Source organism: Callorhinus ursinus, unplaced genomic scaffold (genome assembly GCF_003265705.2).
Source record: "Callorhinus ursinus isolate GAN/ISIS: 27379988/994484 unplaced genomic scaffold, GSC_fseal_2.0 scaffold1, whole genome shotgun sequence".
NCBI lineage: Eukaryota > Metazoa > Chordata > Mammalia > Carnivora > Otariidae > Callorhinus > Callorhinus ursinus.
In genome coordinates, this window is record NW_027397063.1 from 10,558,534 (window position 1) to 10,580,493 (window position 21,960).

A 21,960-nucleotide genomic window follows, 5' to 3' on the forward strand; every position below is an offset into this window, starting at 1 on the left:
TAAATATTTATGGATTAGTTTATGTTTCAAATATGAGAGAATGATTTTTTTTCCTAGCATTCTCCCCATCAGACTGCATCTCAAAAGGCAAACCAACTGACACCTTAATGGCATTTAATGTGACACAGAGCTTCATGCCAGAATTTAGTCAGCTGACTGCACCAAACGGTCTGGCCAAAGAGAACAACAAATGACCCATCTTTGGCTCTCTTCTTGCAGCGAGTTGTGACACAGACAATACCTAAACCAAGGCCTCTCAACCTTGACACCACTGATGTTTGGAACTAGATGGTTCGTTCTTGCAGATGCTGTCCTGTGTATGGAGCATGTTTAGCATCTTCTCTAGTCTCTACCCACAAGATGCCAGTAATACCACCCCAACTATGATAACTTCAGCTGTCTCCAGACTTTGCCAAATTGTGTCCTGAGGCACGGAGGGGCAAAATCACCCCCCCCCCGCCCCCCAGCTGTTGAGAGCCTCTGATCTAGACTAGGTTAGCCCACATCTGATTCAAAGATATAACTAGGCTGGTGTAAACAAGCACACTCTCCATGAACTTGAGGGCCTGTGGATGTGTTGAATGTCAGAAGCCTGTAGTTCTTGACAGATGTTAATGAATTTGTTAGACCACCATCCTAGCTCTCAATGTGTACAAGGTAAGGTAGAAATTGCTATGCCGACTGTAGGGTAGTTAGAGGCCTCATAGTCTTTCTGCTGTAATGTGAGCACTACTGGGGAAACAGAGACTAAACCAGCAAACCCCTGGGTTGGAAGTACATGGTTCCCCCAGGCACCACCCTCGTCCTCTGTCTGTTTCACAGAATCCCAGCATTATGCTAGAGAACGGCCATCTGTAGTGATGCCACATGGCCTTGCCACTCAGATCACTTGGCATCTAGGATGTACCTTGGGATCATGTTTATGGCCTTTGGGTCTCTGCAAAGGTTAGATCTGGCCTCATGCAGGATCCAGAAGGGGAAAGGACTGTTTTTTACTCGTATCCAAATGGTCGAGATAGAATAGACTAACTAATACACTTCCAGAGAATATCAGAATAATGAGGACATAACCAAATCAGGCCAGATCACCATCCCCAAGTTCCAAGGCCGCTGGTCAAGAGGCTCATAATTTGCAAACTCACTGTGCAGCCTTTGAGTGGAAGGTGCCACCTTCACCCCAGGGTTGTTATATCCTGTTTCTAACACCCAGGCATTCAGTCTTTGGCCAGACTTGAACCATTGTTCTCAGTCACACCGTACTTGTTCTTCTGATTGTGAAATAGCAAATATTAGTTCCCATTAGCACATTCTCGAATACAAATGGAACTATGATATTTTTATAAGACTGCCAAGCATTATTAATAGTAATTAAAATCATTATAAAGATGTGGGAGTGCATTAAATTACATGTCACATCAGTGGCAGTAAAATCTGTTAGATTGACACTTAGGAGAAGCCACATCTTTGGTATCGAGAATGATCAGAATGAAAATGGCTTTTTCCTCCCAGCTATCATAGGGACAAATCCCTAAAATGGACAGGAATTGATTTGCTCAGCAAACCAGCATTTAAAAAAAAAAAAAAAACTCATTTACTCAGAACAATAAAAAATGCTCATTTATATATGTGCTCTGTTCTTCAGCTATTTCCAAAGAAGTGTAAGTAGATAGTTTAATAAAAGTTTTGGCGAAAATTTTCCATAAAGACCAGAGAGTCGATATTTTAGGTTTTGCGGGCCGTATGGTCTGTGTTATACATACTCAACTTGGAATCATAGTGTGAAAGCAGCTACAGACAATAGGTAAACAAATAAATACAGCTGTGCTCAAAAAAAAAAAAAAAAATTACCAAAAGAAGACCAGCATGTCAACCTCTGATTTAATAAAGCTATTACTTCTGAGCTCAGGATGTGCTGGTGCTAAGCTGGGTATTTGGAGGGACACCAGCCAAGTAGACCTGGTTCCCTGCTTCCAATAACTTGACAGTTTTATTGGAGAGATGAGACCCAGGTGTGTGATAGGATTAAGTAACAATATTAAGTAAAATATACAAGTGTAGGGAAAGACTGGTGTGGAAGGCCAGAGCAAAATGAAATTGGTTTTATCCTTAAGACCTCCATAGAGGTTAACAGCTCTATCTGGCTTTTCCTGCTACAATTTCTTTGAAAGTAGATAATATTGCAAATTCTGACTTTCTGAACCCCTCTGTTGAGTGTTGAGCAACTCTTGACGGGTCATCTGTTTATGAGCCACCATTTATGAAGCTGAGAATAGCTCCCAACACCTGGACAGAAAACAGTTAACAGAAGGGAGGGATGGTTCTGAAGGTCAGTTACAACTGCTGTTGCCTCACCTGTGGTTTTTAGATTCAGACTCGAAGTTGCTCTTAAATTTGGGTGCATGGCGCTAAATCAGAGAGAGATTAATAAAAATGACACCAGCATTCATTCTTTTCAAGCTCCTTTCACATATTTGACAAAATTCCCACATCCAGGACGTGTCCGTAAGACATAAAAAAGAAATGTGGCTCAACTAGAGTAAACACAGAGTAGATTCCATTTTTATTACCTTATGTCCATACAACGTATTGACAGTCTGTCTACTATGATCCCCTGACTGTAAAGCCTGAAGCAAGGGCGCAGTGTGGGGAGAGGGGCCTTTGTTCTTTTTTCTTTTCTGTTTTTAGAGAGTCTGGACCCATATTTAAGGGTCACACTCTGTTTTCACATTACAAGTGGCTCCTCTCACCTGGACTTGGTGGGTGCGATAAATATTTGAGTTCAGTGCGTGGTAGGGATTTTAGTTATTTTGGAATTAGAGAAATGGAAAGATTTTTTTTTTTCTTCTCGTTAACGTCAGGGTGGCCATCTGCAAGCTCCACCTTGTTTCCAGATTGAATTTTCACCTAAAATCTTTCTTTATAGGTTTATATTTCACCTATCTGCGAATGATCCTCATTGCCACCTCAAATATAAATCATAGCCGTTTCAAGTCGCCTTGTTGCCGGCTCTGTGTTAAATAGCAGTGTCAATGATAAAGCAATGACTGGTATAGGTCTTAATTTACTTTCATCTTCTCTTGTCAGTGCTGTAGAGATAAATTGCCTTTCTCCTGACGAAAGGAAACTAACCAGATTTTCTTGTTAGAATCTAACAGTATATCGACCCAATGCCATTCACGGGCCTCTGTTTGTGGAAGCATTCTGCCTTTCTGCCTCATGGCCTGGTCTGCATAGTCAGAGTGTTATTCTTTGAAGGTGGGGTTATAGCTCCTTTTGCATCCTGAGCCCTCCTTGACTATAAAATTACGTATCTCCTCAAGATTGAGGAAACAAGCGAATATCAAAATGATAGGGGCAATTTTTCATGTCTGTAGTGTTTCGACTCCATATTGTTGCTGCCTGGCATGAAATGGAATACTGTGTAGTGATGATACAGTCGAAACTGAAATCAACTAAAGATGTGGCATAAGCTTTGATTTATTGGCTGAATTTGATCATGTCTGTGATATAGAGGTCCTCCAAAGAGGCCAGGGGAATGATTTCCACTGCATTCTGAAGATAATACCTGTTTTCACTTTGTTTTGAAGTAACTTTCCTAAAAATTAATGAAGTTTTCTCAGGGGACATGCTGGAAGCGACATGTTTCATTGGCATCATGTCCCTATTGATGGTGGATGTATTTTGTTACAGGAACATTGGGGGCAGCACCAGGGTTCATTAATAAACTGAAAGCAATGGGGCGCCTGCGTGGCCCAGTTGGTTAAGCATCTGACTCTGGATTGCAGGATTGCAGCTCAGGTCATGATCTCAGGGTTGTGAGAGCGAGCCCCACACTGGGGGGGGGCTCTGTGCTGGGTGTGGAACCTGCTTAGGATTCTATGTCTTCCTCTGCCCTTGCCCCCCAACCCCCACACGGGCTCGCTCACTCTCCCCCCCAAAAAAATGAAAAATAAATAAATAAATAAAATAAACTGAAAGAAAATGTGTACACACACCCCTTCCATCCACCAAAAAAAGAGAGAGAGAGAGCTCTGATAGGTACTAAGAGAGATTGCAATGTGAAGTGGAAGTATTGTGACATACATTGGTGCAAAATTACTAAAACCAAAATGAACCCTCACACACCTGTGAAAAGAATTTCTCTCTTAGTATCTTATTACCTTTGCAATGAGAGAAAGAAGCCAATCTGTGATTCATCTTATGTCTGGGGGGCCGGGGGGAGGAGCCTTCCACGAGGACCCCTCACCCTCTTCCGCTTTGTCCCTCAGCAGACAGTGACCCTCCAAAAGCATGCCGTCACATCTTTCCCCTCCTCAAAACAACTTGCATTGGCTCCTCACAGCCCTTACCTGATCCGTCCCCCCCTTTCCTTTCTGCCTCTCGCGCTTCTCTCTCCCTTGCTTCTTCAGCTCTGGCCACGCTGACCTTGCTTGTTCTAGAATTTTCCAGGCACACTCACCTCTTAGGGCCTTTGTGCTAGTGTCTCTGTCTCCCTGCCGCATTCCTCCAGCAGGTGACAGGGAAGTGGGGCTTCAGCTCTTTATCTACACACGCCTTCTCACTTAGACCCAGCCTGGCCTCTCGCCCACCCCAGCTCCCTTTCCCGCACCCCTAACTCTTCCCAGCCCTGTTCTAGTTTTCTTTTTCTCCATAATACAGATCACATTCTAACAATGTGACTTATTTTTATCTGGGGTTTTTTTTTTTTTTTTGAGGTGATTGTTTCTCTCACTAGAATATAATTCCCTAAGAACAGCGGTCTTTGTTTTGCTCATTGGTTTTTCCCGTGTGTCTCACATTCGGTATGGGTGGTAATATTTGTTAAACAGAGGAATAAAGGAATGAACAAACACACTCAAGGTGGCATGGTCTACATCCGAGCTGCTGTCTCAGCTTTTCAGATAGCCCTGACCGCCCAGGGTTGCCCCCCCCCCAAAAAAAAGCAAGGATAAAGTTTCTATGGAAAGTATTAGTCATCTAGAATGCACTGAATTTTTGGAACCAGAGTGTTCACCTTGAGGCAGTAATGTGCTGTGAGCTGGAACTGCTTTTCTGTAGCATTTGTTTTTGCTTGGTATTACATATAGATACCCATTCATTCTTGATATTGAAAGGTATATCCTACCATATTTTACCAGGCTGTTAATGAGACCAAGAAAATCAATATGAAGGTCGTTTGAAAAGTTAAAAGCCCACGCATATGATGATGGCAGGCTGCTCAGATGTGGCAGCTAGAGGTTAAAACCCAGAGCTAAAGGTGTTTAACCCTGAATGTTTAGTCTAGTTTTCTGCGAAAGGGGAATATATCCAGCGGGCTTGCTTGCAGAAGGCACAGATGAGCCCATCTGAGCAGGGGCCAAAGGCTAAAAGATCATCCAGCTTCGCGCTCTGTGGGATCTCTCCCACATGACCCCTGTCTCATAACCCTACTTCTGCTGAAACATTGGGTTGAGGTCATTTGCAAGATAGCATTCAGGGCAGGAACAGCTGTTGGGTGGAAAATAGTTCGACAGATATCATAGCGAAGCATGTTTTTTGCCAGTTCATGTTGTTCATTAACAAAAGCAAATACTTTCCGGTGCCCTGGACATATCGATGGATTACCCCTTTTCTGCTCTAAATATTAACTTTATAAGCCTTTTCATAGTTTACCTAATCCTAAATTCAGACGTATTTGTGGGTCAGAGATCTGAGGAATTAGGTTAAATGCACAATAAACGTAATGGGATAATTTTTCCTCCCCCCCACATATTAAGTGAGGACACGTGGAAAGTGCTTCATGCAATAGAGGCTAATCAGTGCAGGCTGTTACTCTTTGGCCAACTTGGAAATGTGAGCTGAGACCACAGTTTCTAAGGAGCCTCAGAGGTCTCTGGACAGGATGAACTAACTGCGGTATGGTAGCTTAAAAAAACACAACCAAAGTAAGCCCTCGTAAGGCCAGTTTGTTTCTACTTTCTCCGTTGTGAAAATGGCCTGTGCTTTAAATGACCTGCAATAAACAGCTTCCATTCCTTTGCGCCTTGGAACATTACCTGTCCATTCCTTGAGCCACTCTCTTCCCAAAGGAAGCACCTCGAAAGGGCACAGGTTTCCTGCCCCTGCCCCCTGTCCTCGTTATCATCCGTCTGGCCTACCCCGGACTTTATCACAAACCAACAGCTGTTCCTGGTGTGATCATGTCTTTGGGATGTGGGGATATTAGAGAAGCAGAAGCCGAGCTCTCTGTGCAAACTCCTCCTTAAAATGTTCTCCCCTTCCTCCTACCAGCTGCAGGGTAGTGATAATGAAATACTAAATTCATTTTCAGATATCAAGATGTACCATCATTCTTCTGTCCTTGACTGGACAGTGATCTGGTTTGCCGCTTGGTAGGAATACAGGAGAATTTCACTTAGGCTAATTGAGATGGAGCGTTAGTGTGAATGGCTAAAATGCTTGAATTAAAGATTAAAAGAAAGACAGCTTCCTTTAAAGTCTTCAGCGAGAGGCAATAACAAGGGCCGCTTACAAGGATTTACTCAAAGAGAAATATTGGATTAAATGGAATAAATCAATAATACAGTATTTGTATTTATTTCCACGTGCCTAAAAAGAAGGTTTAATACTTGAAATATTCTTAATCCTATTAAATACACCTTGCATGCTCATTTCTCTAATATTCTTTTATTCCTAATATTACAAAGCTACATTTTAACATAAGTTAATGAGATTCTACTGACTCAGATTTCAGCGTTTATCGCCTTTCCATAAAACAGTAGACAGTGTTTGCAAATCGTAAGAATTGGAGAAAACCATACAATTTGCCAGCCGTAAAAGTTGGGTGGAGAACTTTCCTACTTACATAGTAACTTCTGTAATTCCAGTTTTAAAAGAGGGTGCTGTGTTATGCTTATAACACTTAACAGCCAGCCAGCTATCTTGATCAGTGAAAAGAACCCCAAACATTCATACATTTTCATTTATTCAAAATGGAAAATATGGTCTGCCTAGTTCTGTCATCCTGCCAGATTGTACTGTGCCAAAAGAACTTTAACGTGTTCGTGTTTAAGCTCTACCCGCAAAGATGAAAAAACAATTAAAGCCACAGGAAACAAATTTAAAATGCTAAACATCACTTCCATTTCAAGTGGGGAACATTGATGAAGTTAAATATACTTGCATATTGATTTGCTTAAATTTATGCAGAAAAACACTTGCCTGTGATTTTCTTTTTAAAAAAAAAAAAGATTTTAAGTTGAAAATTACTTCTCAGTCTTAAAAATCCAGGACTCCTTTTCAATCATTTGTGGGCCTTTTATAGGTGTTATACCGAAGATCTTTTAGAAAAATATATATTCTTTTTCCTGTAGGTGGTACCTCATGGTCCTGTGTGTAATTCATTTTCACTGAATGCGAAATAAGAGTAGCTCATTTTTTCTATGGTTTGCATAAGCTCTAAGATTTGAATGACGTGTGATAAGCAAAGGGAGAGGGAAGAGCACTAAGGACGTGTATACCACCGTAATGCGTGGCGTGGCCTCTCGTTTTCCCCGTGCACCGAGGATGCTGGCTGAGAGATGAGGAAACGGGCACAGGCAACTCACGTGACCTGCCCTGGGTCACAGATAGTCTAAGAAAGACTAAAAACAAGGTGTGCCTCGTTGCAAAGCTTATTCTCCTTTTCCCCTTTCACTGCTCCCTCATCTACCTCATCTACCACACGGAAGATGGGGGCAGATGCTTTTTAATCTGTAGTGCCCTGTGCCAGTCCCACACCTGTGGACTCACAATCCCCTGGTGGAGGCAGAGGGCTGAACACACAAGTATTTTGAAAAATAACCCCAGGCATACGCCCCATCTCCTTCCTTCCGCTTGAAAGCACCCTCTGTGTGGATACCTACACTACTCTTATTTTTAAAAAAATTATTATTACACAGTGACGAAAGAAGAAGGGAAGAATTCTGAGCAAATGTTTCACTTTAAAATTAAAATGCAACAAGAAAGCATCTGGTTTTGGTTGAAATCTTGAAGCCTTTGGACTGTGAAGATTCCAGGGTTTTTTTCTCAAAGCATGTATAAGAGACATTTATCTTAGAATTTCTTTTCAAGGGGTGCCTGGGTGGCTTAGTTAGGCATCCCAGGGTCCTAGGATCGAGTCCCGCATCAGGCTCCTTGCTCAGCGGGGAGTCTGCTTCTCCCTCTCCCTTTGCCCCTCCCCCTGCTTGTGCTTGCTCTCTCTCTCTGGCAAATAAATAAAATTAAATTAAAAAAGAATTTTGTTTCAAAATGATTTAGCCACAAATACTTCTCATTTAAGTTCTCTGGGATATCATATCTCAAAGATGGTAGTCAATAATTAGATAAAAATCAGTGAAGGTAAATACTCAGAACATTGGTGATATTTGAGTAATCTTTTGAATAAAATACTTAAGTTGATTTGACCTGAAAGCATAGTGAAAACACCTAATTTCACTGTTTTGGTTGAACATATTCTATTCTTTAAATCAAAATCTTTTTTTCCTTTTTTTTTTTCTTGTAAGCTCACAAATGCTCTGAATTCCCACTAACATTACTAATCTTTTGGAAAACTGCTTCTGTAGGGCATTACAATCCACTCGGCTTATGAGTTAAAATATTTTTGTTTTATAGTACACTCTTCAATTTTATGGATATTTATGTTTCCACGTAATTTAGCAGTATATTTTGCAAGTCAGTCGCATTGCTTAGCAGTTTTAGTTGAATTCAAAATAGAAATCACATCCTTTTTGACAGCTAGTATAATGAATTGGCTGACTGTTGTCAAATTTTGTGAAGGCAGAAAGGTCCCTTTTGTGATTTTCAGAAATGCATTTATTGATGTTTACGGGGTTTGGGATAGTGTTTCAAACACTGCCACAAGAGATAGCTTTGAAATCAAGCTATCGGAAATGCGTGGCGTAGAATTTACCTTTACTCTGTGGTGTGGTTATTCCTGCAGTACACTGATTTTGAGATTTCTTTGGTGTCTGTAGGAATCATAAGGTGCGATATTGATAACGTATTTTACTTTGAAGTGCATTACAAAAGTTAATTTAGCAAACGTAGGGATCTGGGACAAAACGTCTGTATTAAACACCGCCTGGTTTTGCTCTGTGCATGCCTGTTTTGCAAAGAATTGTAAATGTACCACTATAATCGCAGAATGGGCTGTTTTATAGATTTTCCTTCACCCTATACTGAAAGGGGTGAAACATTTGTACTGTGCTGGGAAATGTCTCACAGTGTTCTCTTCAACAGCATTAACTTCTTGTATGTGCTTCTCTACTAAATTCTTTGTTCTGTAGTAAACGGAAAATATGGCTTTCTTTGAAATGATTGGACCTTCTGTTTCTCTTCTCAAGCCTTCTTCTTTCTACTTTCTAGTTCCTACCACAGCAGCCAGCACCCCTGACGCCGTCGACAAGTATCTTGAGACACCTGGAGATGAGAACGAACATGCCCATTTCCAGAAAGCCAAAGAGAGGCTGGAGGCCAAGCACCGTGAGCGAATGTCCCAGGTAAAGTGACTTTTCTGTCCTTCAGTTTACAATAAAGGGGAAATCTGAACTTGGCCTCTGCCTTGGAGTCTCCCTGGGGGCTCTGTGGCTGATGAATGCCTAGGGGCAGGAGGGGTCTGTAATTTTAGCCAGATCTTTAAAGACATAAAGTCTTAGTTTTTAATGTTTGCTCTAAGGGTACCAGTTTCGGGTTTTTAGAATCCTCCTTGAGCGTGCCACCTAGGAGAGATTCAGTCACACTAAGTATAGCAGGATTTCATAAGCACAGATTAAATTATGTCTGCAGCATTCTCTCTGGTTTTATTACTTTGTGTATGCTTTGCCCTGTAACCATGCTGTTGTAAATTAAAATCCCTTAAAATGATCTGTAGTAAAGATGAATATTTTTTTATTAGATGCCAAAGTATTATAACTTTGAACCTCACACTTCTTGCAAAGCTAATTCATAGGGCCATAGGAACTTAAAAGCAATGTGAACCTTAATGATCTTTTGCCATCTTGTTTCATAAATGATCAGTAACGCAACAGTGGTTCAAGACTGTGGCTTCCCACTCTAGAACAAAGCAATATAAGAGACACGAGATGGCATTTGGAACTAGAAGCTTTCTTGCTCTTGGTGCAGTGCTCTTCTCACTACATTGTTTGGCAAACCCTGGCTTATTTGCTTGTTTTTTAGCAGATTCTTTATGAAACAAATTGAAAAATTTTTTTAAAACCTGACTAATTTATATCTAATAATATCAATTACAGTTTCTGATATGTCATACCGGTTGCTGGATATTGTATTTATTAGAGATAAATATTAATTTTAGCCCTTTCTCAGATTACTCATTCATTCATTCATTCATTCATCATTCATTCAACAAATATATATCAGCACTTCCTTGTCAATTACTGCCTAACTTGAAGCCTACAATTCAGAATGAAAAAAAAAAAAAACAACAATAGGATAGGGAAAGTCAGATTTAAGGAAACATAAATGAGTGAACGAGGAAATCTCTCAGGTCAAAGTCAACCGTTCCCTTTTTTGGTGTTAATATTCTGTAGTAAATATCAGAAGGTATCACTAATTTTGGCAATATTTAGCACAAATACTTAGAAGCTTTCATAATAGACATTAAATAGGATTCATGGATGAGTCTGCCATGTATTTTCTAAGGTCACAGGAAGTCTTTAGAAGACTGCATTAATCATGGGCTTTAATTTTCTGTATTTTCTGGTGTTTTGACATTTGAGGCCTTACTAACTCTAGGGAGACTGCCCCTCCCAGGGTTAGCCAATTCCTAGAGGTAGCAAATGACTAGCCTTCGGGCACACCTTTCATAATCAAACCAGCCTCTCCAAAGCCCATTTCCCCCGGATACCTTCATCTTGCTCTTACACTCTGATCCACTCTCTACCTGCCCACTTTAAGGCTAGGCACCAGACATCTAGGGACAGCCTCTATACCCCTATACCAAAATTGTTCAAACTAGCCAAATCTAAGCCTGTTTCACCTGCTTACCCTGACTCGCCCACTCCTTCCCGAGGAAACCCCAGACTCCTGGCTACATTTTCCCGTCACTTCCTCTGCCTCCTGACCCACCCTGGTGCTTCTCCGCCTTCCTTCCCTCAGTGGCATTGCATGGTGTCTCCTCTTGGGAACTGTGTGTAATAATCTTTTAAATGGCATCTGTCTCCTGATCTGTTGACCTCACTATACTTGAATATAAGAAAACCTATATTTTATTTACCTATTTTAATAAAATCTGTATTTTAAAACAACTGCTTAATGTATCTAGAAAGACACAACACGATTACTTGTTTTTTTTTTTTAAGATGAGTGACCATAATGCTTGGATTTATTTTGGAATAATAACAAGGGAGGGGAAAAAGAGTTAAAATACTTTGGCTCTGGAATATAAGGCACAATTGCAGTTGTTGGCCATGATGAGAACCTAAAAGCAAGTTGAACTAGGAAGCTAGGTAGAGTGGAATAGTGAGAAAAACAGAGTTTTTCATTAGGAAAAACACTGTTAAGAAAGCAGTTGAGTCATATTTATTGCCTCCGAAATGGCATCTTTTAAACTTAAATCCTATCTCACTGTTTGCTTCTGAAGCTTTCAGAGCCTTCTCACTGGCCTCAAATTCCATTTCAGGGGCAATGAAGTCCAAAAAAAGAATAATAAAAAAGATAAACACTGAAAGCTCCCCTTGGCGTCTCCAGTGCCAAGTAACTTATTAGAGATTTTTTTATATACATGTCAGTTTCAGATATTCTAGATCTTTCCTGGAATAGTAACTTAGTTTTAGTTTAGCACGTCTATTTAATCATATAAATCTTTATGGAATTTCTTCATCTTTTAGTTATTAACTATATCTGACCTAACTTAAGAGATGTGATCCTAGAGCAGAGAATGCTGTCTGCTCGTTCCAGTGGTCACAGGAAAGAGAGACGCCTGTGATTAACATTTATCTTCATAATCTGTGGTACTGAGTTCTGAGGACTGTTTGCTTTTGAACTTGCCTGCCTGCCTCTCAGATCTCTGTGTATTAGTTGTCATTTTCTCTACATGAAACAGCCAAGTCTTTGAAGAGCCATAAATCTGATGATACTGATATTTGTTCCATTCAGTGGGAAATTGCTTTACAAGAATATATGGAGCAACCTGAGAATTTTAATTTATTTTTATTGTAATTTTTGTTACTGTTTGTTTTCTTGTGAATACAGAGATTTGGGGGGGTTGGTATTTGGGGGATTTTGGTATTTGGGCGTCGTAACTACACTTGTAGATTTCTGTTGCCATATGTTCTGAATAGTGTCTAGCAAATAGAAGATTCTGAATAGTCTATAAATGTTTTTATATATTTATATATCCTATAATAATTATACATATTACTTATGGACTTAGCGGTTTTAATATATCCTTAAAATGAAATTCTTCAAAATGAAATTTGACCTTTCTCTGAATTTATTATTTTTAAGATAAGCATCGCTATCTTAGGAATAGTCCCTTTCCTGTCACTGAATACAAGGAAACTTAGCTCACCTACTGAATTTGCCATTGAACAATTTTATATATATATAAATGTATATATTATATATAACTAGATATATTTATATAATTATATAGCTATATAAGAATATAATTTATATAAATCACATATATATATAATATATATGTAATTTTTATATTTTATAATGGCAAATTGGGCCACAGAGGATAAAAACATGGTCCTTAGAGCCACAAAGATCTTGGTTTATATACTTCTCCGGTTTTTTTTTCCTCCATGACCTTGAGTAGGTGACTTAATCTGGTCCATAAAATGGAGATCACCATAACTAATCCCACAGATTTTATTAAGCACTCAATACAGAGTCTGCTACGTAGCAGATCTGCAGTAATGTTACCTAGTATTGGGACACCTCAGTGGTAGCCATTGTTCAGAGAGATGTTGAGCCTACGGTGTGTGTTTCTCTTGCATTACATAGGCCTCGGGTGATGGTATCAGTGAATTGTTTTATTTGTGAGGGTATAGGATATTGTTACATTGCTCTGAAAATCAAATTTGATTTCATTTTATTATAATAATGTTTATTTTCAATTTATTAGCCAGATAAATCTCTTTAATTATTCCATGTATTTCCCCAGCTCAAAGTTTACAGGCCAGGTTCTGAATGTGCAAGGTGGGATAGTAAAAATGTAAAGATATGCAGGAAATCAGTTTTCACATTCCAATAAGACATTTGGCTTCTCTCTCAAACTAATTTTGAGATTCCTTGCCTGAAGAGTTCATGGTAGAGTACTGCCACTGTGAACATTCTCAAAGCAGGAAATTGAAATATTTTTATTGCAAGCTACAAGCCTTATCTCATCCATAAAGCAAAGGTAGTCTTCGGTAGCCCCCTCCCTATAGGTGCCCTTTATTAACTCTTAGAGACTCCGAAGCATCCAGGACAATATGTTTCTTTTCTTTTGTATTCTGTTCTTACTCATAGCAGTGGGGCATTTGTTCTAATTTTGTTGTGACCTTTTTAGGTTATTTTTTTACATGTTCTTCAAGTATAGTAGAAAATTCACTCCATTCTATTTTCTCCATAATTTCCTAAAAACAACACAAGGAAGCTAGTCTTGTATCATATACAGCAAATTAATGCTACATAATAGAATACCTAAATAAAACCCACACAGTGATTTGATGTGTTATCTCATAGAAATTCTCTATCGGTAGTTTTTTATCCAAGTCTCTCTCTCTCTTTTTTTTTTTATCTTGAAGGATGTCAGAAAAATCAATTCTTTAGGGATAAATACCTATAAATAACAGGCTCTTGTAGTACAGAAATCAGGTTCTTTTATGCTTTGTATGTCTGCAAAGTATGCAAGTACACATCTGTCAGCAGACTGTTACATTGCTTACTTGATCTTCCTGTCCTTTATTTCACCTGGCTCAGTTATGAGTTGCACTTAAAAAACCTCTGCCTGACAGCAAGTAGTACACTTGAAAAGGAAAGGCAGCCGTAGGTGGTTAAGAATCTAGTATCTGAAATGATACTTCAGCAACATGCAGAGCTGCAGACCTCTCCTCTTTGCATTCAGGTCAATGAATGAACCTCTCTCAGGGTAATCCTGGGTGAACTTCAAGGACGAGAAGAGGAAGCTTTCTTTCCCTATCAAACAGATTAGCCTGGTTACTAAATTAGCATTACTTGCCAAAAATGCGCTATGGTACGTCCAGAACATTATAGTGTGTACTGTCTTGGAATTTCTGGAGATACTTCAGGTATTCTTTGCAGTCCATGATAGGGGTTGGTGAACAAAAGGGCCTCATTACCCATCAGTGGCTCTGAGGAATTCTGACAATGGAGGCCTTCTCTTCCTTCCTCCAGCATGTACTTCTTTTTGGTAGTGTGTTCGTGCCATGTGCCCACACATAAAATGTTCATGCCTTCCCCTGCTTTACTGTTTGAAATTTTATAACTTGCTTTCACAGAAGACTAAAACTAATGCACTCAATTTAATGGTGGAAATCCTTGTTCAAGAAATACACACACACACACACACCTTTTATGAATCGTTGACATTTGTGCACATCAAACAAAATGACTTTCAGCCATTTCTGACGAAAAGAGAAAAAGACCAACTGTGTTTCAAAGGGCCATATTCCTGCAGTAAACATGAGCATTTATATTTAATATACTGCTACAATAGATGATTTACATCTTAGTGGGAGGTGAAATAAATCGTTCTGAGATAGGACTGGAAAGGGATCTTTTTATTAAAACGTTTAAAATGTCAAGTTCAGAAAGAAAATAATCTCTCATTAAATATAAGTTGGAAAAAAAAGAACTGATGATTTTAAATTCAAATGTTTTCTCATTTTGTAGGTCATGCGAGAATGGGAAGAGGCAGAACGACAAGCAAAGAACTTGCCTAAAGCCGACAAGAAAGCAGTTATTCAGGTAAAACCCGGGGCAGTTCTCCACCCAGCAACTCAGGCCTTACACATTTTCCAGCATCTCTGGAGGATTATTCGTATTCCCATCAATTTGGACTATTGCTCGTCATTGTCCAGTAATTCAGTTTCTTAAACCTTTCCTTGTATTCGCTTTTAATTAGCTCAAGTCATAATTCCATTTCCATAAAACTCCTATTGTTACTTGCCATCTGCTTTTTATCAATCAAATATCAGTTTGATGGCCAAAATCTGTTGCTGATGCTTCCCTTGACAAAAATTACACCATGATTAGAATTTGTTAACAGGAACTCCTCTCAAAACTACCTCAGGAAGCTGTGAGATTCTCCTGGTCATTTTCTGAAATTAAAGTACTTTGAGTAAAAGAGGAATTTTCTTTTTTATTTGCAACAGAATTCAGAGTCTTAAGAGCATAGAAATTTATCCTATGTTACAGTTAGTCAAATCTGGCTTCAGGGACCATATAACGATTTACGATGAGAAATCAGGTTTGGGGATGGGGTACTGGATAAGGGAGGAAGCCCATAAAACGTACTGAATTAGTCAAAATGTGGGAATGACCATAAATCTTTGGGTGAAATGAAATACGATGCCCCTCTGGAAACACTTGGATTTGCTGCCCTGTCCTGCGTGCTCCGTCCCCGACTGACGTGTGCGTGTGTTTGCAACGGCAGCACTTCCAGGAGAAGGTGGAGTCTCTGGAGCAGGAAGCAGCCAATGAGAGGCAGCAACTGGTGGAGACGCACATGGCCCGAGTGGAAGCCATGCTCAATGACCGCCGCCGCCTGGCTCTGGAGAATTACATCACTGCTCTGCAGGCCGTCCCCCCTCGGGTAGGTCTCCCAACTGCCTTCAGGGCACCGCACACACAGGGGGCCTGGGGGCCCTGAGGACCCTGGGGACCACAGGCCACGAGAAAGAACATGACAAGTGTTATGAGCACCTCAGTCCACCTTGTCCTGGAGGTTATGTTATGAGCTCACGGGATAGCTGCCTGCACAGGGTCATCTCAGCGCTCTAGAACTCAACACCCTTCCACAGAGCAGACAGACCTCCCAAGCCAAGTCAGGCTTCCCAAGCGACTCACCGCGCAACACCTGACCCAAGCTGATGTGGCTGGGACGGTGACATTTCATGGGCCAGCTGAAGTCAGGGAACCACAAAAGCTGGCAAGATTCTTATAAATAAACAAGCCCTGCTTCCTCATCTCATGACCTGCAACCGAGTGTCATGAAGAGTTGGGATTTGGCCGAGTTGTGAGGATTTTTAAAGTCATCAAAGGAGCTAGGCCTCAAGTTTCCTGCCTAGAGCAGCATCCATAGTCTCTGAGGGGAAGCCCGAGTCAGTCATGGTGTCAGCTTATGTCAGGAGGCATCAGGAGGCTTATTTCAGGTTTTCAGCAATATATGCACAGAAAGGCTTACCAAGCAATGCAAGCCCATCTCCTCGATGAGGCTTTGTGGGAGAGTTTACTTTGGACATAAGAAACATTCTGTGCATTATGTCAGTTTGTTCTCTCCATTACTGAGTAAGAGATATTAAAGTCTCTGACATTTTCTCATGTGATGCTCTCAGGTTTTGCTTTCTGTTTTTTGAGGCTTTGTTTGTAGGTGCATAAACATTCAGAGTTGTTATGTCCTCCTTCACCTTCCCCTTCTCATTACGAAATGCCCTTCTTCTCCCAGGTAGTATGTTTTCTCTGAAATTACTGTGTCTAATATTAAAGCTATTTCAGCTTTATTTTGATTAATGTCATCATAGCATATCATTTTTCCATCCTTGTACTTTTATTTAACCTATCTGTCTTTATATTTGATGTGCATTCCTTGTAGGCAGCATGTAGTTGGATCTTGCCTTTTAGCTGAGAAGAACACTCCTTGAAATTATTGATACAGTTATACCTAAATCTGTCATCTTGCTGTGTTTCCTATTTGCCCCATATGTTCTTTGTCCCCCTTTTCCTCTTTTTTTTTTTTTTTGTTTGCCAAATTTGGACAAAAAGAACATTTTTTATTTTCTTTTGTAGGGTTTTGAGCTGTAACTCGTTATTTTGTTATTTTACCGTTTGCCTTAGGGTTTTAGAAAATATTTCCAACAGTTCACAATATTATACCAGTACAAGTGATATTATGCCATTTCAGGTATATTAGAAGAACCTCATACGCAAATTCTTTCATTTCCTTTTTCCCAGTCTTTGGGCTGTTGTTATACTTTTTCCATACTGCATTATTGTTCATTTTCTTTTAAATGGTAAGTTATCTTTTAAAGAGTTTTACATAATAAGAGAAACATTTACCATTTCTGGTGCTCTTTATTCCTTGTATAGATCCATCTGGAATTATTTTCCTTCTACCCAGAGGACTTCCTGTAAAATTTTTTTTAATGCATGTAGATTGGTAAAGAATTCTTTTGCTTGGGTGTTATCTGAAAAGATCTTTATTTCACCTTTGTTTTTTGATAGGCATTTTTGCTGGGTATAGAATTTTAGGATGAAGTTTTCTTCTTCAGCCATTTTAATGATGATATTCCATTGTCTTACTTATATTGTTTCCCACAAGAATAGTTCTATCCTTTGTCTCTGTAAATAATATATCTCTTTTATTATATTTTTTTTCAGGGAGAGGGGGAAGTGGACAAAGGGAGAGAGAGACTCTTAAGCACACTCCACACCCAGGACAGAGCCCGATCTCACGACCCTGAGATCATGACCTGAGTTGAAATCAAGGGTCAGTTGCTTAACTGACTGAGCCTCCCAGGCACCCCTGTCTTTTTTATTTTTTTTAAATCTGGCTGCTCTGAAGATTTTCTCTTTATCACCAGTTTTGAGTAATTTGATTATGATGTGCCATGGGGATTTCAATCAGCCGTTAACCCCATCTGGCTATTTTTCATCTCGAACATTTCATATCTAGAAGTTTAGTCTGGTTTTTGTTTGTTATTTTTATATATTCCATTTCTTAAGTTTTCGAGCCTGTGGAATGTATTATATATAGTAACTTGTAATATCTTTGGTTGCCACCTCTAATATCTGTGTCAGCTTTGGGTCGATTTTGATTGATTTTTTTTTCATTATATGTGATATTTTCCTTCATCATTTCATACCTACTAATTTTTTATTGGCCATCAGACATTGTGAACTTTACCTTGAGTGCTGGGTACTTTTATATACCGCTATTCTTGAGCTTTGTTCTGCAGTGTTGTTAAATTACTCAGAAACAGTTTGAGCCTTTTGGGTTTTGCTTTTAAGACTTGTTAGGTGGGATCAGAGCAGTTATCAGCTTATGGCTCCTTCTTCTCCAATATGGAGGTTAGGATTCTCCTGAGTAATCCACCATGAATACTGTGTTTTCCCATCTGGATGGTGGGAACAGGTGCTATTCCTGACCTGTGTGAACACCAGGCACTGTTGCCTCTCATCCATTTGGATGGTTTTTCCCCCCACGGTCTCAGTTCGGTTCTTTTACTTGCATGCCCTGATCATTACTCAGCTACTTTCTCAAGGGGCATTGCATGCAAATCTGGGCAACTCTGTCCTCCCCAGCACTGTCCTGCGATTACTGGCTGCCTTGGTCCTTCTAGACTCACTCACCTACCTTAACTGTGGGGTCCACCAGGCTCCAGCTAGTTCTGCACATGGAGTGACTGCCTGGAAACGCATGGCGACAAGCTTGAGGAGTCGGAGGGCTCATATCATTCGTTTCCCCTTTCACAGCATTCACTACCTGTCACCTGATGTCTAATATCTTTCAGAAACATAGTTCTGTCTATTCTGGTGGTTACAGGCAGTCGGGTAAATCTGGTTCTCATTACTCCATCTTGGCTGAAAGGAGCAGTCTGCATATATTATGTAACAAAACCAAATAGCCACCCACTTACGCTGATGCCCCTCATTTTGATTCTTCTTTTTCTGCTGACGTTACAGCACAGAAAGCTCTGAGGAACCCTAAAAGAGCTTCCGGTACTCTTACAGATGGTGAGACAGGATTGACCCTGTTCCACCAATGACGTCACTGAGATCGAGTATCTGGTTCAGGGTGACACCGCTACCCTGGTTAACGGACGGGGTGGAGCTGCGAATCACAGTGGACCACCACAGTGCCCTCTTACTAGACCACGCTTCCTCTCTGAACAAAAAGCTTTTGAAAAAGAATATCACATTAGCATTTTCATTTTCTAGTCAGAAAAAAAAAAAATCTCTGTCCTAGCACTGTTCAGTAAAATTCTGTTTACATGCATTTGGAGAAAAGTCCCTTGACTCCTTGGTCCTCTTTTTATAGAGGACTCAATTTTGGGGTCAGGGCCATTGGGATCCTTTGCCAAGGCGGAGCGGGGGGGTGGGTATTGAGGCAAGAATCTTAATTGCTGACATTTAGTGGAGGGTTCCAGCCAAAAGTCCGATCTCCAAAGGAGGGTCTTTGCTATGTGGACATTGATAGAGCTAAATACAAGATGAGGACTGGATGGAGTCCTTAACAAATGCACGTTTCAGAACTTTCAGTTCCACCCAATCTGCCATCACAAGAAAGACAGTGATGAGAAGAATGTCTGCCAAAGCTTCCTGTGTTGCCAGGGGGGATCATTTCAGACTGGTCATAATCATGCTTGTTCTGGGCCTGTCGATCTCTTCCTGTAGAATTAAACATCATGTTTATTTGAAATAAAAATTAAAGACTGGATTAGGAAGAGCTATTTTACTGTCCAAAAAAATCAGGGGCACCTGGGTGTCTCAGTCAGTGAAGCATCTGCCTTCAGGTCAGGTCATGATCCCAGGGTCCTGGGATGGAGTCCCGCATGGGGCTCCCTGCTTCTCCCTCTCCCCCTCCCCTTGCTCGTGTTCTCTCTCTCTCCCTCACTCCCCCCTTCTCTCTTTCACTCTCTCAAAAAAATAAAATCTTAAAAAAAAATCAGATTGTTGTTGACTGATCCAAGAAGTCTATTGAATTCTTACCTAGACATGCATAAAACTCTCCCATGTAATAAAAACTGGGGCTGCATAGTCATAGGCCTACAATCTTGGCATTACCTGCCATTTCTGCAAAGTTAATGAGTGTTTTATTTAAATTTTATTTTGAGTGTTTAACGCATAGCTTGATACGGCACTTAGCTCTGCACTTTGGAAAAATGCAAGAAAATTCTAAGTCCCTTTTTAAGAACTTATCTGTATTGCTGTTGAAAGACAAATCAAAAAAAAAAAAAAAAATCGGGAGTGTGCCCGTTACTGTCTGAGGAATGTCATGTCTTACACTGGAGGCATAAATAAATTTTTCTGAGATCTTCATCATACTTAACACAGTGCCTAGAAAATATGAAATATTCAGTAAATGTTAGCTGATTATAAGGAAATGAATTAGTCAAGGTTTTCTTTTCCTGTGGATTCTACAGCTGAGAGCACGTTCAAATTAATTATCCCATTGACCCTGAGCATATTCCACCAGTCCCAACCTTTGCCACATGGGAATCTGAAACAACGTGGATTGTTTCCATGGTCTCTCAGAGGCTGAGGTTTAATCCATAATTTTATCTACACTTTTCAACCCGAGCTTGGAAGTATTATGTAATGATGTTTTTGTGTAGCTAGAATGCCTTGCTGTACTATGAATTTCATTTATAAGTCGCCATGTCTGTGTGTGTTTTATGTTCTAAATTTCCTCTTTCATGAATTTTGTGCCTGCTGCCTGATCCAGTAAAAGAGGCAGTCTACAAGTGCATTGTTTGAAGTATACGTAGAATATTTTACAGTATCCAAATACTTCCAGTATTACAAGAGATGAAGCAGTTGCGTTTTCCTCAGGAATAGTTTGGTCTTTGCCCTCAGCATAAACGCTTAATCTATAGAGGGCTAGTGACTCTTCTAAGGATCAGTCCCAGTCCCTTTAATTTTTTTCATTTTTCTTAAAGTTTCCTTGGAAAATCAGAGTTTTGTCCTTCCCCCCACCCCCCGCCACCTCCCAAGAAATGTGAAATTCCTCTCCAGAGTTGCATCACACAATGGATCACTACCAAACTCAAGTACTTCCTAAAACTAAATTGTCATTATTTAAGACTTCTCCCTGTGCTTCTGACTTCCTACTTTCTCAGAGCTCATATCACGCAACTTATAGCCTCATGAAAGATGAGCTAAATGTGATCTGAACCTTCCTTTTTGTAACTGTGAGGATTCTACTTCCTAGATGGAGAGAAGACAACGATACTGCCTGACTGTCCAACATTCTCTGCAATCTGGAGGGCAGTTAGCCTTAAGCAAACTCCTGTGCAGTTAAACTAAAGGCTAGATAGGAATTTCTGTTTAAAATAAAGCTTTGCATGGTAGGCTTAGGTGTGGGAAAACTCAGGAGCTCCTATTTAGTAAGAACTGAAATATGTTAAAAGATGAGAGACGAATTATAAAAGCTTTCTTTGTAACTGTGAGATTTTTGGTATCTGTATAGATAGGATGTTAAATCTCCCATTAGACAGCATCCTAATTATTATCCTGACTGCGACAATTCTTTTTTTAAGATTCACTTATTTATTAGAGAGAGAGAGAGAGAGAGAGAGAGACCGTTGGGAGGGGTGGAGGGAGAGAGAATCTCAAGCAGGCCGCTTAATTGACTGAGCCACCCAGGTGCCCCCTGACCGCAATGACTTTTAAGCATTTTCTATGTGGAAGCGAGAATAAAAAATGTTTTCATGTATATCTGTCTTGTCTGTGTGCCAGTGGTTTGTATTATTTTTTTTTCCGGTGTCATAATTGTAGCCATCTTCACACTAAAATTAGTTTCATGCTCATATCTGGCACCTCACATTCAGATTCTCAACATTCAATTGAGGGGGAAGACGAAAATTGGCACTTTCTTTAGCACCAACAGCTTTGCTTTCTCATCTCTGATTAGTTTGACCAAATGTTAAATTTTCCTGAGATTCTGGAAAACTGCCACATAGAATTCTTTGGTAGAACATTAATGTAATGATTTGTGAAATTTATCATCAAAGAACATGATTTGTCCCA

At 40.0% G+C, this 21,960-nt stretch overlaps 1 protein-coding gene across 6 annotated transcripts in view; it reads left to right on the top strand.

Moving 5' to 3' along the window:
* APP (amyloid beta precursor protein) overlaps nucleotides 1-21,960 on the top strand; it is a 265,110-nt gene that overhangs the window by 170,791 nt on the left and 72,359 nt on the right. For all 6 annotated transcript variants that reach the window (XM_025872545.2, XM_025872550.2, XM_025872556.2 and 3 more), the window contains 3 exons: nucleotides 9,385-9,518; nucleotides 14,884-14,958; nucleotides 15,647-15,805. In XM_025872545.2, coding sequence (XP_025728330.1) covers nucleotides 9,385-9,518; nucleotides 14,884-14,958; nucleotides 15,647-15,805 — 368 coding nt within the window. The remainder of the gene's footprint in view (nucleotides 1-9,384; nucleotides 9,519-14,883; nucleotides 14,959-15,646; nucleotides 15,806-21,960) is intronic.